At 32.0% G+C, this 17,787-nt stretch overlaps 1 protein-coding gene across 1 annotated transcript in view; it reads left to right on the top strand.

Annotated features, from left to right (window-relative positions):
• LOC111640524 (TSC22 domain family protein 1-like) overlaps positions 1 to 16,216 on the top strand; it is a 59,061-nt gene extending 42,845 nt beyond the window's left edge. Inside the window, exons 2-3 of the mRNA XM_023386544.1 lie at positions 9,987 to 10,038; positions 13,731 to 16,216. Coding sequence (XP_023242312.1) covers positions 9,987 to 10,038; positions 13,731 to 13,973 — 295 coding nt within the window. The 3' untranslated portion in view covers positions 13,974 to 16,216. The remainder of the gene's footprint in view (positions 1 to 9,986; positions 10,039 to 13,730) is intronic.
• The last annotated feature ends 1,571 nt before the right edge of the window (positions 16,217 to 17,787 follow it).

The raw sequence follows: 17,787 nt of genomic DNA, 5'->3' as shown, positions 1-17,787 counted from the left end.
TCCCTAGTCAGCACCTTGAGTCATCAGTATGGCCATAGCCATATCTAAATTAATAATTTTGGAAGTGAAGATTGGGTGAGGGCTGGGTAACGTAACTAGCAATGCATCTGCACAGTAAGCAGTTGTGGAATTTAAATAATTTATCCAATTGATACATTTTTCTCTACTACCTAGGCAAAGAGTTCTTCGATAGTAACTTTGCACTTTTGCAAGAACTCTGCAACTTCTCTAACTTCTCCTTTATTTAGTTTCCTACTTATTTCTCTGTTATCAAAGAATCTGTATTAAATAAAACTTCTCTTTCTCTTTTGTTGTTTAATTTTCTCAGTATTTTATTTGTTGTGTATTTTATTTATTTTATAAATTATCAAGTATTTGTATTGTATTTTTATTATTAATCTTTAATTTCTTTAAAAAATTTTACAAAATCTTCCTAACTCTAATTAGTATTATTCTCACTTTATAATCTTTGTTATTGTTCATTTTATTTTTCTTATTTTGTAAACTTTTTCAGCTGTATTGTTCTTTATTATTTGTTTAGAACATTGTTTAACTTTGCTAAATCCTTGATATGATTGAATTGTCTCAGAAATTAATTATTTTGATGATTGCTAATTTATCTCTTTGTATTTTATTAAATCTCTATTAGATGCAATTGAGCAAAACATTACCTAAAATCATAATACTTAATGTAAATCTAATCTGATTAAATTCATTAATAAAAGTAGTAAAGTCAGTTTCATAATTTCTATTCAAAAAGATAGTGTATGATGCATACACTATCTTTTTGAATAGAAATTACAGCTGTCCCTTGATAATCCGACAGGTATGGGACCAAAGGGGTGTCAGATTACCGAAAGTGATTACATATTTGGCATTATTTTGCTAGCAGTAGTCTACAATATTCCCTACTTCAACTGTTTGAACAGAACTGCTCACGGAAAACGCACGAAATGTGTGTCATCTTGTAAGAATTGGGTAGGGAGATTCACATCGTGACATGTTTCTGGGCAAGCAGACACGTAACGGGGATGGGTACCTTGACGGGAGGTGCGTCAGACTACTGAGCATGTCGGATTACAAAACGTCGGACTATTAAGGGACAGCTGTATTGCATCATTGACATACTCTCCTTTCTACATAAATAGTACAGAGTATTTTATATGTAAGAAAATGCCAGTCATCCTAATGTGTAAATGTTTAATGGCTGGATAGCAGACAGTAAAGGCACCAGTCTGCTGCTTTGGGAAATCAAGTTTGAGTCTGTGTTGGCTTAAAAATTCTCACAGATTGATAGAGTCAAATTTATCTAGGTCAATCTCTTATGATCAAGATGTCACATTATGTGTTTCAACAGACCCATAGTGAGCAGGGTAAAAGATAAAAGACCTTTTCAGTTCCTACAGTACGGAAGTAATTAACTTTTCCTAAATTTAAGTGTTTAAATCCATTAAGATTTAAGTTTTGTTTGATAGCTTATCTAAATATCTTGTCAACTTTATTAATAAACACAACAAAACTGCTTATTATTAAATGTTATTTTAGATAGATATATTTTTCCCATTAACACCAGTAAATGATTCTTTAATTCTCAGCTCTAACTCCCATGTTGTTATGTAAATTACATTTTATATCAATACAATAGAATTTTTTACTATAAATTTGCATGAATGTGTGTAATTTTTAGTTTTTTTCATGGTGATTGGAAATGAAACTGATAATTGTTGTAGTGTGGTTGTATATGACTATCAATGGCAAGTTTCACTTACAAGCAATCCTTGGTTAATGTAGCAGATCCATTTCTCAAATGTAATATGTTGAGTAAATGCTCCATATGGCATCAAGTAGGGATCTTCAGAGCCACATTACACTAAAAAAGTGGCATATAGTCTTAAAATTATCCATAAGTAATGAACTACATTAAAACAAAAGTGTGTTAACTGAGGACTGCCTGTATATAATAAACAAATACTAAAATTCAAGCATCTCATGCTCTAATTTTCATAGTTATCTTAATTGTCTTTATTTAACAAAAGTGATATATATGGGACAATTTATTTAGATTTTTTTCACTGAAACATCTTAAATAATCCAAAATTGAAACTAATATTAAAAAGGAAGCAAAATTAATACTTTGTTATAGAAACTATAAACTATTATTATATAATATCAAGAGTTGACTGTGCAGTCCCAAGGACACTTAATAGGTCATGCAGGAGTTATCATTATAGGAAAATAAGTATGAATGTTGTCATTATCTATTCCCTTCTCCACTTAATTAATATAAATTTTTTAATTGTTAAAATTTTAAATTTGTTAGATAATTTTTAATGCGTTAATTAAAATTTATTTTTTTTTTTACTTTTGTCCAATTAAAAATTTTTAGAATTTTCTGTGGTATTCTACATATCTCTGATATCTTGATTTAATGTTTGAGAGTTTACTTCACAAAAATTCTTTTATGCTTTGTTTTAAGAAATTAATAGTATTTCATAAATAAATGTTTAACTCAAAATGGGTAAATATCTCAAATTTAAAAAAAATATTCATGGAATGAAACCCTATCAGATTTGAAATTTCTTCAATTTCAACTGAGAAACTTAAAATATGAAATAGTAGGGTATTTAAAAATAATGATATAAATAAAATAAGGTGATATGGCATCAAAAACTGAATATAAAATGCAAAAGGAGGTTTACATTTGATTCCTTCTTAATGTCATGAAAATATGGAATGAATGTGACATTGCATATGACATATATTTAATAATAATTATGCCATAAATTAATTAATTTTATTTGAAAATAATAAAAACAGTTTTGGATTTTTATTTATGGAATTTGATGCATGTAGAGTTTATAGTTTGTTGCTCTTTACTGAGCTATTTACTATATGATTTTGCAAAACTCCAAATTTACATCTCATCACAAAAAGCTTAACATCTTTCTACATTTTATATTTATCATTTGATGCCAACTTTTATGAAGTTTGGTTAATATCACTGTTTTTAGGCCACTTTGTAATTAAATTAGTTGGATAACACTGATTCCCTACTAATGGTTGCTATTTTTTTAATGTTAACACTGCTGCTGCTTACACAATTGCATGGTCATTAGTGTGCAGTAGTTAATGTGTGCATATGTGAAAATTCTATGTGAAAATTAAATTTTTATAATAGGTGAATCTTTTCAGGTTATAGAAAAGTAATTTACAGGAGAATATAAGCAATAGCTTAAATTCTAAAAGCTCTAAGTTTATTTCCATCACACATTGGTGGAATATGTGGTTGACCTCTTCAAAACAATGTATAAAGGAATACACAGTAAATAAGTATATGAGGAATTGGTTAAAAATAGAATGAGATGTTTCTAGGTTATAAATTGGAAGAACTCTATATAGCAGTGTGCTGGAAAAATGTGAATCTTAAATTAGACAGCGATAGATAAGTACAAACTTTGCACTTGGATTAAGTGCTGCATCTATTAATTATACTAGAAATATTTCTTATTTTTCTAATCTGATCACAGAAATGAAATTTAGAATATAAATTATAGTGTTAGAAAGGTATAATTGAATAAACAAACATAAATCTTAGCAGTCAAAATTTGTACCAAATTCATTTAAAGTTTTGATACAAGGAATAGTGTATATATTAGATTATATATATATTTATACTGCTGGATTTTCTGGTTTGGTGAGTGTTTTAATAGTATATATTAGATGTAAAAAGAGGTATGTATAGATATAAATTGTGTAAATGAGTTTTGTTTTCATGATAAGTAATTTGAATCTTGTGTGATTAAATTAACTATATGTGTGGTACAAGTATCTTCAATGAACAGTTCTGTATGTAGCAGAAAGTAAATCTCCAGAAAAATTGAAATTTGAATACAATAGAAATTTATTAATTTGACAACCGATAATCTGCAACTGTCCAATAATAATCCACCTTATTAGTATGTTCATATGTAGGTTTATGAATCATCATATATATAGTACCTGTCTGGAAAGTAAATATGAGGGTTGATCAAAAACTAAGGTTACAAGGCTGATATTCCTGGAGTTTTGTTTGTTATAGAGAAATGAGAAGTTATGGTAATTCCAATACATACAGTTGGCAACTGTGCAGAGTTTCAGCCACCCGCCACCTACAGCGCTAGTTGTAGGTAAACACAAATGGTGACTCGTTTGGAAACTGGTCTCGCGAAGAAATCCTCTCGGTTATTTGATTTCTGTGGGCGAATCATGTAATCGTGGCTGAAATTCACCGGCAGCTGGTAGATGTTTACGGAGAGACTGTAATGTCTTGGCACCATGTTGCGAAATGGTGTCAGAAGTTTGCGGCCAGTAGATGTCCAGTTTTGCTGGGACATCATCAATCACCCTCCCTACAGCCTGGACCTCGCTCCAAGCGACTTTCACCTGTGTCCTCGCTTGAAGGAGAACGTAGCAGGATTACAGTTTGCTTCAGACGAGGAAGTGAAACACTTTGCGATAACTTGGCTGAACACGCAAGGATAGGATTTTTACCAGGAGGGAATTTTCAAGCTCATCACACGAAGTGACAAGTGCTTAAACTGATATGGAGACAATGTTGAAAAATAACGTAATGTATATACTATCAGTTGGCTGTATTGGTTGTATGAAATAAAATGTACACTTTTCACTGCAGGCTTTGTAACCTTAGTTTTTGATCATCCCTCGTATAGGCACACAAGCCATTGTGAATGTCAATCGTGTGCGTTTTTGCAGGTTTTCAATTAATCTTAACACAGTATAGCCATTAGCTGTATTATCTTCAATAGGATAATTAATTAAAGAGCATGCATAAATAAATTGAAAGCATATGTCAGTGGTGCTAGTACAAAATGTACAGTAATATCTGCCTTGTTCAAATTGCATTTAACATATCAAATTATAAAGTTGACAAAATAAAAAAATTCAGTAATTTGACATTACTCTGATCCCATTGGTTCTAGATTAATGAATTTTATTAATAGTTCCAACTTTATTCTTTTATAAATTCTATATGGAAGAATTGTGTTAAATCTGGAGACTTTGGTATCAGTACTAATTGCCAGTTAAACTGGTAACAGTGACTGTTGTTTGCTTCCAACCTTCATTGATGTAGGTAAGACAAATAAGACTATTATGTTAGAAGAAATGAGGACAACCTGCATATAATCTTACTGACTTAATTAACATTATGCAAATTATTAAATGTATAATATATTTTTTACTAATATCTTATTAAGTATAAGACATGGGAATAACTCTGACAGTTACTTGCTACTTATCAGTGACAAATTTCCTGATTGTGATTAAACTATATAGTAATAAATTGGCTCACATTGCCAATTAATTGTAGAAAATGTTTTTTTTAAAAATTATTATTATTTATTTAATCCCACACTATTGAAACTTTAACTGTTTATTAAAGAAGAATTTAAACCAGAGTACTTTTGATGGGGAGAGAAGCTCTTTTCTTGGATAGAATAAAAATAAGAATGTATAAAGGACATTTACAAATAGAACAGAACTATTTATAATTGTTCTCATGTAAGTAGGTTAGCAAAATAATTTGTTACCTGTTTGAAATGAAATTAAAAGTACAAATGTATCTTTGTTTGGAAAAATAACTACAGTAGAACCTCGAAAACTCGGCTCTTGATAACCCGGCACTCCGGATAACTCGGCCACACCCTGGCAGGGCAAAAAAATCCTTAGTTAATTAATTTTCATTATAGACAGCTTTATAAAAGTATAAAAGCTCTCATAAAGTATTTTTCTAAGGTCTGTCTTATCAAGTAAATTACTATACACAGTGTATTCATTAATTTTCATTTTCATGTAGTAAAGGCTCTATGCCTTCATAAAGGACGTACTTTTCCTTTGTTTAAGGGTATTTGGGCAGTTTATTCTCTGTTATATTCTCAAGTAAACAATACATACAAGTACAGTACAGTATTTTCTGAGGAAACACTCGTACTTATTTTTTTAACCCCATTCCCGATAACCCGGCATTTTCACAAACTCGGCCACCCTTCGGTCCACATTAGGCCGAGTTTTCGAGGTTCTACTGTATTTAAAGTTAAAGCATGTGCAAAAATCAGTTAGCACCAAGAACATTTTGAATTATATATTTTTCTTTTATAACAGTTTAAATGGAATTATTAGAAAAGTTCAATTATTAAATGTAACGATAGGGAACATTATTCTTTTGGAATAAGGGAAAAAAGAAAAGTTATTGCAAAAATCTAATTCTAAATGATAATGCTAAATTCTAAATGAAATCTCTTGCATCGAATATATACAATTTGGCACAAAAGAAAATATTTCGGTGACCGATGCATTTTTTTTATAGTCAACATTATATTAGCTGCAGAAGATGAATATGTTTTTACACAATACTTAATTTCTAAATTGAAGAAAAACATAGCAGGCCATTGATTGCCACAGAAATTACAAATTTTAAAATTTACAAAGATGACGCTGCGGATTGGGTTTAGGTCAGGCCTTTGGCGCAGGATTTCAAATTTCACGGGGGGGGGATCAATCCGGGATTAAAGTGGGAACCCAAGAAAAGGGTGTAGCCATCCGAGAACATCTCGGCAAAGTGCTCTTTAGAATAGACCGCACACCAAATCTCACATTGCAATTAAACACAAGTTTTCTAATGTTTTTAATTGTCTTCACACATTCTGCAGTCTGATTTCATATTTTTAAATTTATTTTTTAAGTATCAGATCCATTTAAATATTTTATATCAGCTAATTCTAAAGTATACCACAACTGGAATGGAACGATCATTAATCATTCGAATTTTTTTGGAATCTCAATAACGGGAGAATAGTCTTCCAGACAAAAACATTTAAGGAATTTAAATGTCATCAACCATTTCGCAATAGACGTCGTTCGTAGATGTCTGCTGCAGATATCAATTCAATTTACTTTATGCACGCGAATCCACTTACGGGAAACCTCGTCGGCGATCCACGTCCATTCAGTTAGTCTTTATCAATCGGAGATAGTGTTTTAGCTGTTCATAGGAGTGCATCCCATAGACTAATTCTCTTTCCTCTATGCGGAAACGGAAGAGGCGCCGGTGTTTTGTTGGCTTCGACCCTCCGTATCGGTGTGACGTCACGGAGCGTTACGGAGAAGCCATCGCGTCGTTTCGACTTACCGAGAAAGGAATCGAAAATAACGTTTTCTAAAGCGTTTTTTTACTCGAAGACGAATATCGATTACTTAAAAATGCCACCGCCTCGACGAATCGGATAACGTTTTAGAAAAAAAAGACTCGTTTGTCGGACAGAAGTAAATGTGGGTTAAATAGAGGGAGAGGGTGATTTTTTTCCAGGTTTTCGGGGGTTTTTCGAGTCGGAAATCGTACGTGGGCGAAATAGGGAGGCGGGCGCCCGTGCAGATTGGCGCAATCGGCGCGCCACACCGGGTACACCACTGCAGCTATTGTGTCGGCCATCTTGACGCCCCGTTCGACGTCGTCCGTGGCTACGATGTAATTCAACTCCCGGTAAAGTGTTGTTCTCTGTCTGTACTCGTCGTCGCCCGCTTCCATACTTATCCGTGGCCGGGAATAGGGCGGAACGACCGGACGGCGGTCGCGGGTTCGGACCTTTACCCATCGCTCGCGACGCTCCTTGTCTTTATTTATTGCTATTTTTGTCCGTGGTTCTTCTTTCCCCCTTTATGCTTTCGTTCGGTCTCGATTCTACCCCTCGATGGCCGGGGAAATTTGTCACGGTACGTTTTGTCCCCGTTCTTGTCGGATGCGAAGCGTGTCCGGGGTGCACGGCGCCCTTCAAACGTGCCGCTACTTCTCTTATTTTTAAGTAAATATGTAATAAACATCGACTCTCGCGATGCGCTACATCGATTTTCGTTCGTCACTGCCGTTGTTTCGCTTGGTAACAGATAAAACTTCGTCGTGAAAGAAGTGTAATAAACGCGATTTGTTGGGGTGATGCATTGATCTGTAGTTGTCATTGATGTAGTGGGGGGAGAGGTTTATTTATTCGTCGTTTGTATGATCCTTAATGACTTTTCTCCCGTAGTAAACGGTTGTTTCTGGTCGTTTTGTGTGCTCTCTCTGAGTTTGACGCAGCTGACATTCTTATTGCAGAACGATGTGAGGGTTTAGTGGGATGTTGCAAAAATGTAATGAGATATGGAGATCTTTAAGAATGTCTCCGACATGACAAAATTACTCATTTTGGAGATATTTGGATCCTCTGGTGCTGCTCTGCTGTGACAGAGACCGGAGACGGTGCGGAGGATGCCGCCGCGATTTCAAAATAAATTTTTGTCTGGCCGTGGGTCGTCATCAACGGTTATCTGACCAAAGAGCTGTTGAAAATTTTTAAAAGCTAACTTTACTTGAAATGATTATGATCCATAATTTGATTAATAAATTACAAAAATGGATTGGTCAAAAAAGGTTTTAATCGCAAAATGTTTTATGATGCAAATTTTATCTCAATGGAGATTTTTTACACTGCCAAAGTCACATTTAAAGGAAGCATAAAAATCAGAAAAGATTTGGCCATTTTCACAAATGACTTGGGTTAGAAAGAAGAATTAACGATTAAATGTGTCATGCGTACTTAAACTATTTTTCACATTTTTTTTATATTTCTAGATATAAAGAATTCCTAATTTATTTGTATGATAAAATAAACTAACATATTCTAGAATAAGTAGTTTTATTATTTATTCAGTCATACAGTAGCTAAATTTAAATTTGTGCAATGTATAATGCAACTAGTGTTTCTTTCTGACTGATCATTTTTTAAATTCTTTTATTCCTTGTCATCTAGTTTGTTAATACTTTTTATTGCATGTAATCTTAAGTTTCAAAACAGTTTAGATGTATATAGACTAAAATTTATTTCTTTTATTAGCCTTAATTTAGAAATGAGTTGCTGGATCCAAAGCAAAACAAAAAGTAAATCGCTCGTATAAAATTAAATTACCGTATTAACTATGTAATGGTTTATGACTGAAAAAAACCCAATGTGTAAAAATAAACTCAGTTTGTATTTTTAACATTATTTTTCATAAATAGATGTGGCATTAATGCAAAATTTACTTTCTTAAATTTCTATAATTGTTGTCAATTATGCATTCTGTTTGATTCACATAGGAGTCTATCTGTTTTGTTAGCTTGTTTTTTGTATCTGGATCTGAAGCCGAAATGCAGTTTTTAAAAAATGTATTGTCTGGACTAAATTTTATCCCAGCTTCTATAAAGTATTGAGTACTTTATTTTTCATTTAGCAACTTCACTTTTATTTAAATTAGTCTGTAGTTTAATTATCAGCTCGATATGGTTAAAGTGTACAATTTAGTTAAATTTAATGCTCCTATAAACATAAAATTTAGACACGTAAACACATTTTTTTTTTTTTAATGAAGTCTGTCGACAGATAAATTTTGCAATATTGTAAAAAACCAAATAAACTAAAGCAAGAATATTGAACTGTGCGACTTTCGTTTTTTGCGTTTGAAATTATCGACGCAATTCCAATTTTTAATATCTGATTTTTCCGTTTCTTTGATTCTAAAAGTTTTTCTAATTTTATTATTTTGCAGTCATTTTTTTATTGGACATTTTTATTGTTTAAATCTTCTTCCTGTGTATTTTTTTAGATATTTACTATAAGTAAAAAACTTCTTACTTTCCTGCATTAAAAATGAAATGAACTCATAAATTAAATACACATTTTGATATTGATATGTAAGGTACTTAGTGTTACTTGACAACTTAAATGTAAATATTTTAACATTTAAATAAATTTATTAAATAACTGTTCTCGTAACAATGTGTGTTGATTTAATAAATATATTGTTTAAAATTAAGAGAAACGTTCCTCGGATATTTGGTAATTTTTATTGATTCTAAGTAATTATTTTTCTGTAAATATTAAAAAATTAATCGTCCGTATCTATAATTCTTTTTACAGTGCTTCTGCCGGATCGACCGTTGCCATCGATAACAAAATAGAACAAGCAATGGTGAGTCCAAGTTATATTAATTAAAGAGTGATTTCTCTAGTCTTATGGTCATCTATATTTTTATGATTTAAATGATGGAAAACAATGGTTATTAATAAAGCCGGTACCTTATAAATAACATGGAATTGTAACAGTTTGTAACTAAGTGTTATTCCAAAAATTCCACGGTGTGCTTAAAGAAATTGGCGAGAATAAAAAAAAAATAGTCTGCTTTTGGTATCATGCATTCTTGGACCATTAACACTTGTGGGTTAAACCATAAAATATTTTTATTGAGAACTGTTTTATGTTTTAACAGTAATAGGAAGAAAAAATACTAAGAAATAGATTTGACATAATTTTTTTTTATTTAACTGGAAACAATAATTGTGCAAATAACCAGACTGCACATTAAATACATTTTTATAGATTTGGAAATTAAAAATATTAACAATCATTCACACTTAATGATTATACAGTAATTAATAAAATAATTCTTAAATTTTTTAAAATTTAAAACAAAGAATGAAACTTTATTTCTAAATAAGTATATATTGCTTATTAAATAGTTAAGTATTTTATTTTAAATTTGTTTAACAAATTTTTGAGTATGGATGTTAAAATAACCACATGCAGAAGCCATTACACCTAAATCAATGACCTATTAAATGCAAGCAAATGCTTTTAGACTGAATCAGTCTATTTTTAGTTTATCTAAGGCAGACAATCTCTACCTGTCTATCACTAAAACAACAAATTAAATGCCAAAATGTCATCTTACTCCAAAAATATGCTTATTGTCTCATAGATTTTTTCCTGGATGATCGATAAACATTACTGATTGCCAAAATTAGTTTAAACTTCTAAAACGAGTCTGATGAATCAGAAAACGTATTGGCTATACATGAATTAATCTTTAAATTGTAGCAAGGACTAACTAAACTAGAATTAATGAGAATACATGCCTCACACTTCTATCTTCCTATATAAAACTTTTATTTAAATTATGAGTATTTCAAATGCAAGCTTATGATTTTAAAAATGAGTTATCCACACACTGAATTAAATAGTTGTGGCATGCACCAGTTACATAATCTTTAATGTTACAAATTTTCACAATTGCAATAATTTGCATATTTTGATAGAAACTTAGCTTCATTTATGTTACTATGATTGAATATTTGATTCATTTTTTTATGCAGGTTTATGGACTAATAAAATTTGTGTTATGACTTAAAATGCCATCTTTGAAGGGGAAAAGATGCAATTAAGATATTGTAATTCAAACGCAGACTTTTTTATGAAGACTTTAATGAATAATCAAATTATTGCTATAATTGGATCCTGCTCTTCCACTGGTCATTAACAGTACAATATTTATGCATTGTATAAGTGACTGTTTTGATTATTGGGTAAGCTTTATACCCGTGGATATCAGACAATATAAATTACTAATAATAATTTGGAATTAAAAAATGCACCATATACTTATACTTTCTGATTACAAAAGTCTCTTATCTATGGAGGATAAGTAGATGCCTGAAACTGTGGATAGTACTGAATCCTATATATATATTAAATTTTTTCCTATACATATGTACTTATGATAAAGTTTAATTTAGAAATTAGGCACAGAAAGATATTACTAACAATAACTAATAATAAAGTAGAACAATTATAACAACAAACCACAATAAAAGTTGTGAATTTGGTGTCAGAATATAAGTTTGTTTCATTTCTTATTAAGTTGAAAACTTCTTTTCCCTTAAAGGAAGCATTTTACGGCTTCTTTTTAGCATGTCCAAATTTCCAGTATCACTACCTTTGCACTTTGGGGTCATTACTACATAAAATACAGGTTACTCAAATGTGAGCACTGCAACACTCAATTCAATAACCGACACTGCTACTAAGAGATTAATGGGTGGATAGCATATATGGCCCAGATATGGACAAAAAGAATTTGCCTCCCAAATGGGACAGTGCAAGATTTTGTTTCACTGCCCAGAATGACACACAATTTGAAGCTTGCGAATCATTTTTACGGAATTTTTCTTTGAATATTTTCGGATCACGATCGACTTTGGAACTTACAGTAGCTCCCCTATCTGTAAGCAAACTTACAGATACGGGAACGGGAGCTACTATATATTGTTATCCTAACATTGTCAATATACCAATGCTAAGAACAAATCTTACACTAAACCCATAGTTTGTTTACGTGTTAGCTTCTCTTTTCTAACTCATTTGTATTTAATTTTTAAGAGAGAAATCCTCTTTAAAACAATTGTCCAGTCCTTCCAATTTGTAGATATTTCACTGGAGAATAATTAAAACCACTAGAATTTTATAAGAAAATTCAAATTTCAAAAGCAATGGGCCTGTTAAATTAATTTATATTATTCAATATTGATTTAATTAAATGTGCTACAATTTAATAATAAAAAATGTTATTTACACAGATACACACAGAGAGAGAGATATTTGGAAAACATTATTCACTCTGTTGATAAAATTTTACTACCTCAAAAATTTTAAATTGACTCTGAATTATTCTCTCAAATTTGTAATTTAAAAATTACAAGAATTTAAAATAAGCAATTATTTTGAGTTCAAGAAAAATACATCCTCATGTAAGATATGCATGTTCATTTTGCCTAAAAGCAAAATGAGCCTGCAGAAAACCATTTGTATTATGCTATTTGATTTCTAGGGAAAGAATTGTTATTAACTATTATAACTGTTGTTTTTACATCAAACTTCCTTTATCATAAAGTTTACTTTGAGTAATTTAATTTTTATTACTCCTTTATATTCATATATTTCTTTTAGTGTTAAATCAGTATTTCTCTACCATTTTCTTGTTATTAAAGCAGCATACAATTTATTTTCTGTAGGAGGTGACACTAATGTGTAATCAAATTTTCATGTGGTTTATGCAGATTTGTTTATATTATTTTTTTCATATAAACAAATGTTCGGGCATGGAAAGCGTTTCAAATTCATTCACGATACAATGCAAATGCAACTTTCTAGGAGTAATTGTATCTTTACGTAACCGTTCCGTCAACAAACCAAAAATTTTTTGTCAATTTACACTTTGTCAGAAATCAAATGGCAGGATAGTAGGAAACATTTGAAATTTTTATATTTATTTCATTCTGTACAGTTTATCAACCACTCTTTTGTGCACAATTTAAGTTAGGTATTACTAGAAAGAAGAATTAAATAGTAAACTAAAAGGCATACATCATATCTAATTAAATCAAAGATGAATAAATCACTGCTTGACTGTTAATATGCTTCAGGAAGCTACGAAAAGCTAATTTTACTTGTCTTTATAAACTATAACTTGTTAATTTATACATGCAGTATGTAACAAAGAAAGTGATATTTTTTATCTTTACAATAAAGAATTAAATGTCATAGGATTGTTACATAACAATATTTAAAATATACAATAAACAAAGTTAATAGGTCAACTTACGTTCAAATTTAGACATTCTCTCAAGGTGAAGTCAAAATTTTCTTGTGTAGCTTATTTGGCAGTGTAAGTAACAATATTAATTAATCTTAGACAGAAGGAAGGGTAAAATTATTACAAACTGTTAAGACAAAATATTGATTAATGTTTAAAGTATATACTGTATATTTTTAAGTATACAATGGAGTGATTAAGATTTAACGTAATTTTTTTTTTGTTTTACGTGCAGGATCTAGTTAAAAGTCATCTAATGTTTGCTGTGAGAGAAGAAGTGGATGTCTTGAAAGAGAAAATAACCGAACTTTTGGAACGCATATCTCAATTAGAATACGAGAACGGATTTTTAAGAGCCAATGCGAGTCAGGAAACACTAAATCAACTATCTCAGATACCCACCAGCCAGACTGCGGTCACCCAAACTACGGTTCTAGCGGCACCCACACAACAACAGCAACAACAGCCTTCGACATAAATTTCTTCTCACAAAGTTCCTTCTATTTTCAGACGTAGACGAGTGGATTTTTGTTATCGCAAGCCCGGGCAGAAAATGTAACAGTTAAAAAAAAACAAAAAAAAAGTTCTTTCCAGCAGGGTTGTTTCCTAGGTGTATATATTCATTACATTCTTGTTATAACTTGGTGCTTTGCATAAAGTCTTGCAAATGGAATAAATCTAGCACAAATTAAAGTTAGTAGCCAAATAGGACGTTACGTGTCTGTAATGGAAACAAATTTATTGACATTTTTTGGAAAATCGTACGATTGGTATATATTATATATATATATATATATAAGGGAAGAGATGTCATCTTCCCGTCTCTGGTATTACTTATGAAATTTTTTTTCACGTGTGTGTCGTGTGCGAGGATGTAATTACGGAGTTGTGTAATACATGATATCGGGTGTGGAATTTCTAGCTACGTAGTTTGTAATATAACCTGGAGCAAATTTCTTATTCGATTAGCCAGAATATCACGGGGAATAATTTATATACGGACCATCAGATAACGCAGCAACAACAACACTTCTCGGTACAGAGGAATTAAATAATTGGGAACAACAACAACAGCCTAATACCCGGTTTCCAGCGTCGGAGATAGATCTGAATTTTTTTAAGTAATTGGAATTAAAAAATGCATTTGCAACACGAATTTGATGCCGTTTCGTCCGTAATATACTCACGAGTTTGGTGTTTTTTGGAACAGTTTTTACTCCGACGACCGTCGCTATATCATATATATATATATGCATAACGCCTCGATAATGTAACGCATTATGTTGTTTGTTATGTTTTGTAAAAATATAAATTGGAAGTAACTTATATATAAGGTAACTACTTTGTCAATGATTTAGTTAAGGATATGATTTGCTTTACGAAAAAAAATATACACGCATATATACGCTTTATTTTAATTTTTTTTTGTGTTACTGGCAGCTTCTTGGATATTGTAATTAGCCAAACTAAGTCAACATCATTTTTTGTTTTATTTACGAGAAATTTTCAAAAACATTTATTAGAAAAAATGGTTATAATTGCAATATTACTGGGTGCATCAAATAAACTTTTATTGTGATTTGCCGGAAAGTGTATTATTTAGTTACAGAATATATAACCCGAAACCCGTCGTAATCTAGAAATTTGCATATTCGGACGTCCCGCCCGTCTGTTCACGTGTTACTTTTTAACGCGTCTCTATGGCATCCGAAGCACCTTTTACCGAAATTAATTAGGTCCTCCAAACGTCTCTTCGCATCCAATTAAATTATTCTTGAGAATTTAGTGTATTATTAGATGGTCCGGTTTTTTTAAGTTTTAAATTGGAAAAATTTTGATTTATTTGACTCCATTATTGGGCAGAATATACATGAACTAAGTCAAAAAACCGGGCTCGTCTATCCTTAAATGTTCCTCCTCAGATATTCCCAAGTATTTGTGGAAAATTATGTATATTTTATTGTAAAACTGTTTAATCATGTTTTGTGTTATTAAATGTTTGTATGTTTTTTTAATTATTAATTTTTTTATTTAGTAATGCATTATCTCTCTTTAGATGCAATGGATAATTTTATACGGTAGCGTAGATGTTTTTAAAAACAGAATTGTTCATCCCATATTCTAATGAAATTGTCTAACTACTCCATATGTTCGAAATAATAATTAATAAAATATAAAATGTATTACAAAACTAATGAGTTTTTAACTAAGAATTTCTCCCGGTTTCATTTAAATTTTTTTGTGTGTTTCTTCCTCTTAAAAGCTGCAGGTGAGACTTGTGTAACGATTTAATCGACCCAGGTGCGTCGTACAAATCTGGTTAAGTAATCCGAGGAAACTCATTGCATCAAGGTGTAACGTCGAGCAAAAATCTACCAATTACGCAATCTGTGATTGCATGCAATTCACGGGAAGACTCAACCCATTTGTATACTATGCAAATCTTTCCCGAAGTACCTTATAAGGTACTTCGAATAAAACGTGCAAGCTGCAAAGTGGCATTATTTACGAGGTTTTACTACGATGATGCATCGAAATCCCACGGATTGGTGAACAAGAAGCATAAATGACGTCGCAAAAATAGCTCTCGATGCCAGTTTTCCCAAGGAATCGTTTAAAGAGCCGAGTTGTGAGAAGTTGCCTTTAATAGTTTCGAACGCGTTATTCTATCCATAAAAAACACGTCAAAAGAATGTCTACGTGTTGCTAAACGACTTTCGATCCGTAACAAACGATTTATTAGGACATTTCTTTGTCCGGGAGGCAATAAACAAGGGAGCAAAGGCGGTCCTTGAACAAAATAAAAAAATGTTACGCACGCTTTCCAGGTATCTTTCTAACCTAATTTCGAAGTCGGGAGAGTTGTAGTTTTTCGAATGTTTGTCTTAACGAACTTTTAAATAATGGTTCTAGAACTTTAAATTGTAATAATTCGAATCGTGCGTAGATGGCGCCACTAAATGCATTACGCTGCATTACGTCCGTTTGACGTATATACAGTTGACGACCGAGGTGTGAAAATGCCTCGGTCCACAAACGGACGTTTTGAGCACTTTAAGGATCACGTCATCGGAATGCGATCCAAAATGCGCGTGGAGTAATTTATTACTCTCTTTGAGTTCCGAAAGTTTGTTCTCGAAACGGGGCACAAGATCGATTTGAATGGATGAGAAATTAAGATTTGTTTGTTATAACTTGATACCAAGTTGCTAAATTGCATAATCCCGTTCTAATTTCGCATTTTTTTGTAACTTCTGTTTTGAAAATACGTTTCATCGTATCATGCTTCGTTAGTGGCTTTTTGGGTTAATGTTAAGAATTGCAAAATTGTAGTAAATGTAAAATAATTAAGGCTAAAATATATAATTAGTAAAAATGATTTGTAATTCTTAGACAAAAATATATCTCGTTAAGTACCGTACGTGCGGATCTTACGGGGGGTCATCTAGAATCAACAATGTAGTTCTAATAAAGGAGTGGTAAAATTTGACTTTAGTTATTGAGTAATACGTTAGTCTGTGCGAACCTCAACTTAGCGACCGCGTTATCGTATTGTAAATACAAAGTTCGTTCGGGAATCTAATCTGGACTCTTGTGATAAAACTGATTCGCTTCCGTGTCTTTCTATGTAAGTCCATTAAAATGACCTCCAAATTCTATGACTAATAGAATTAAGAGCTATCGAACGAATGCAGAAGAGGAATCGAGCAATCCACAAAATCCCAGCTCTAGTCGAACCCGGATCCTTCGTTTTGATCTAAAAGGCACGTATTGATACGCATTTAAGGCATCGAGATGCGATAGTTGGGGATTTTTCCCCGGGCCCGGAGAAACCGAGACCCGTAGTGGTTGCTACTCCTATAAAATTGACCACTGGATAGCCGAGCGGTTAAGGTGCCAGTCTACCGTTCCGGGGACCTGGAATCGAATCCGGACCGGTCGAACATCCCAGAAATTTTTTGGGGTTGGCCCCCGTTCCTCGCCCCGTTGTGGGTCTGTCCGAATTCATGTGGACTTGTTAAAAAGTCCGTCTTGGTGCCTACAGGGCGAAATGAGTTTTTAAAAAGACTAATTAGATGATGGTGCAACAAGTTTATAGCCCCAATGTATCCAATCTTCCGAATTTCTACGAATAATTCCCCATCCCCCGCTGCAAGCCGTGTTGTAGATCCGTACCGTTAGTAACTAATTTACAATGTTGCCGAATGGTCACGTAATTTCTTGTGTATCGATGGTTTGCGTCAAAAATTCAATTTAACCAATTAAAATATTTTTCAAACCAATTTCTTCTG

This window comes from Centruroides sculpturatus, unplaced genomic scaffold, assembly GCF_000671375.1.
Source record: "Centruroides sculpturatus isolate CEXI.00-Female unplaced genomic scaffold, Cexi_2.0 scaffold1396, whole genome shotgun sequence".
Classification (NCBI taxonomy): Eukaryota; Metazoa; Arthropoda; class Arachnida; order Scorpiones; family Buthidae; genus Centruroides; species Centruroides sculpturatus.
The sequence above is the reverse complement of the archived record's forward strand: the minus strand, read 5'-3'. Positions and strand labels throughout refer to the sequence as shown.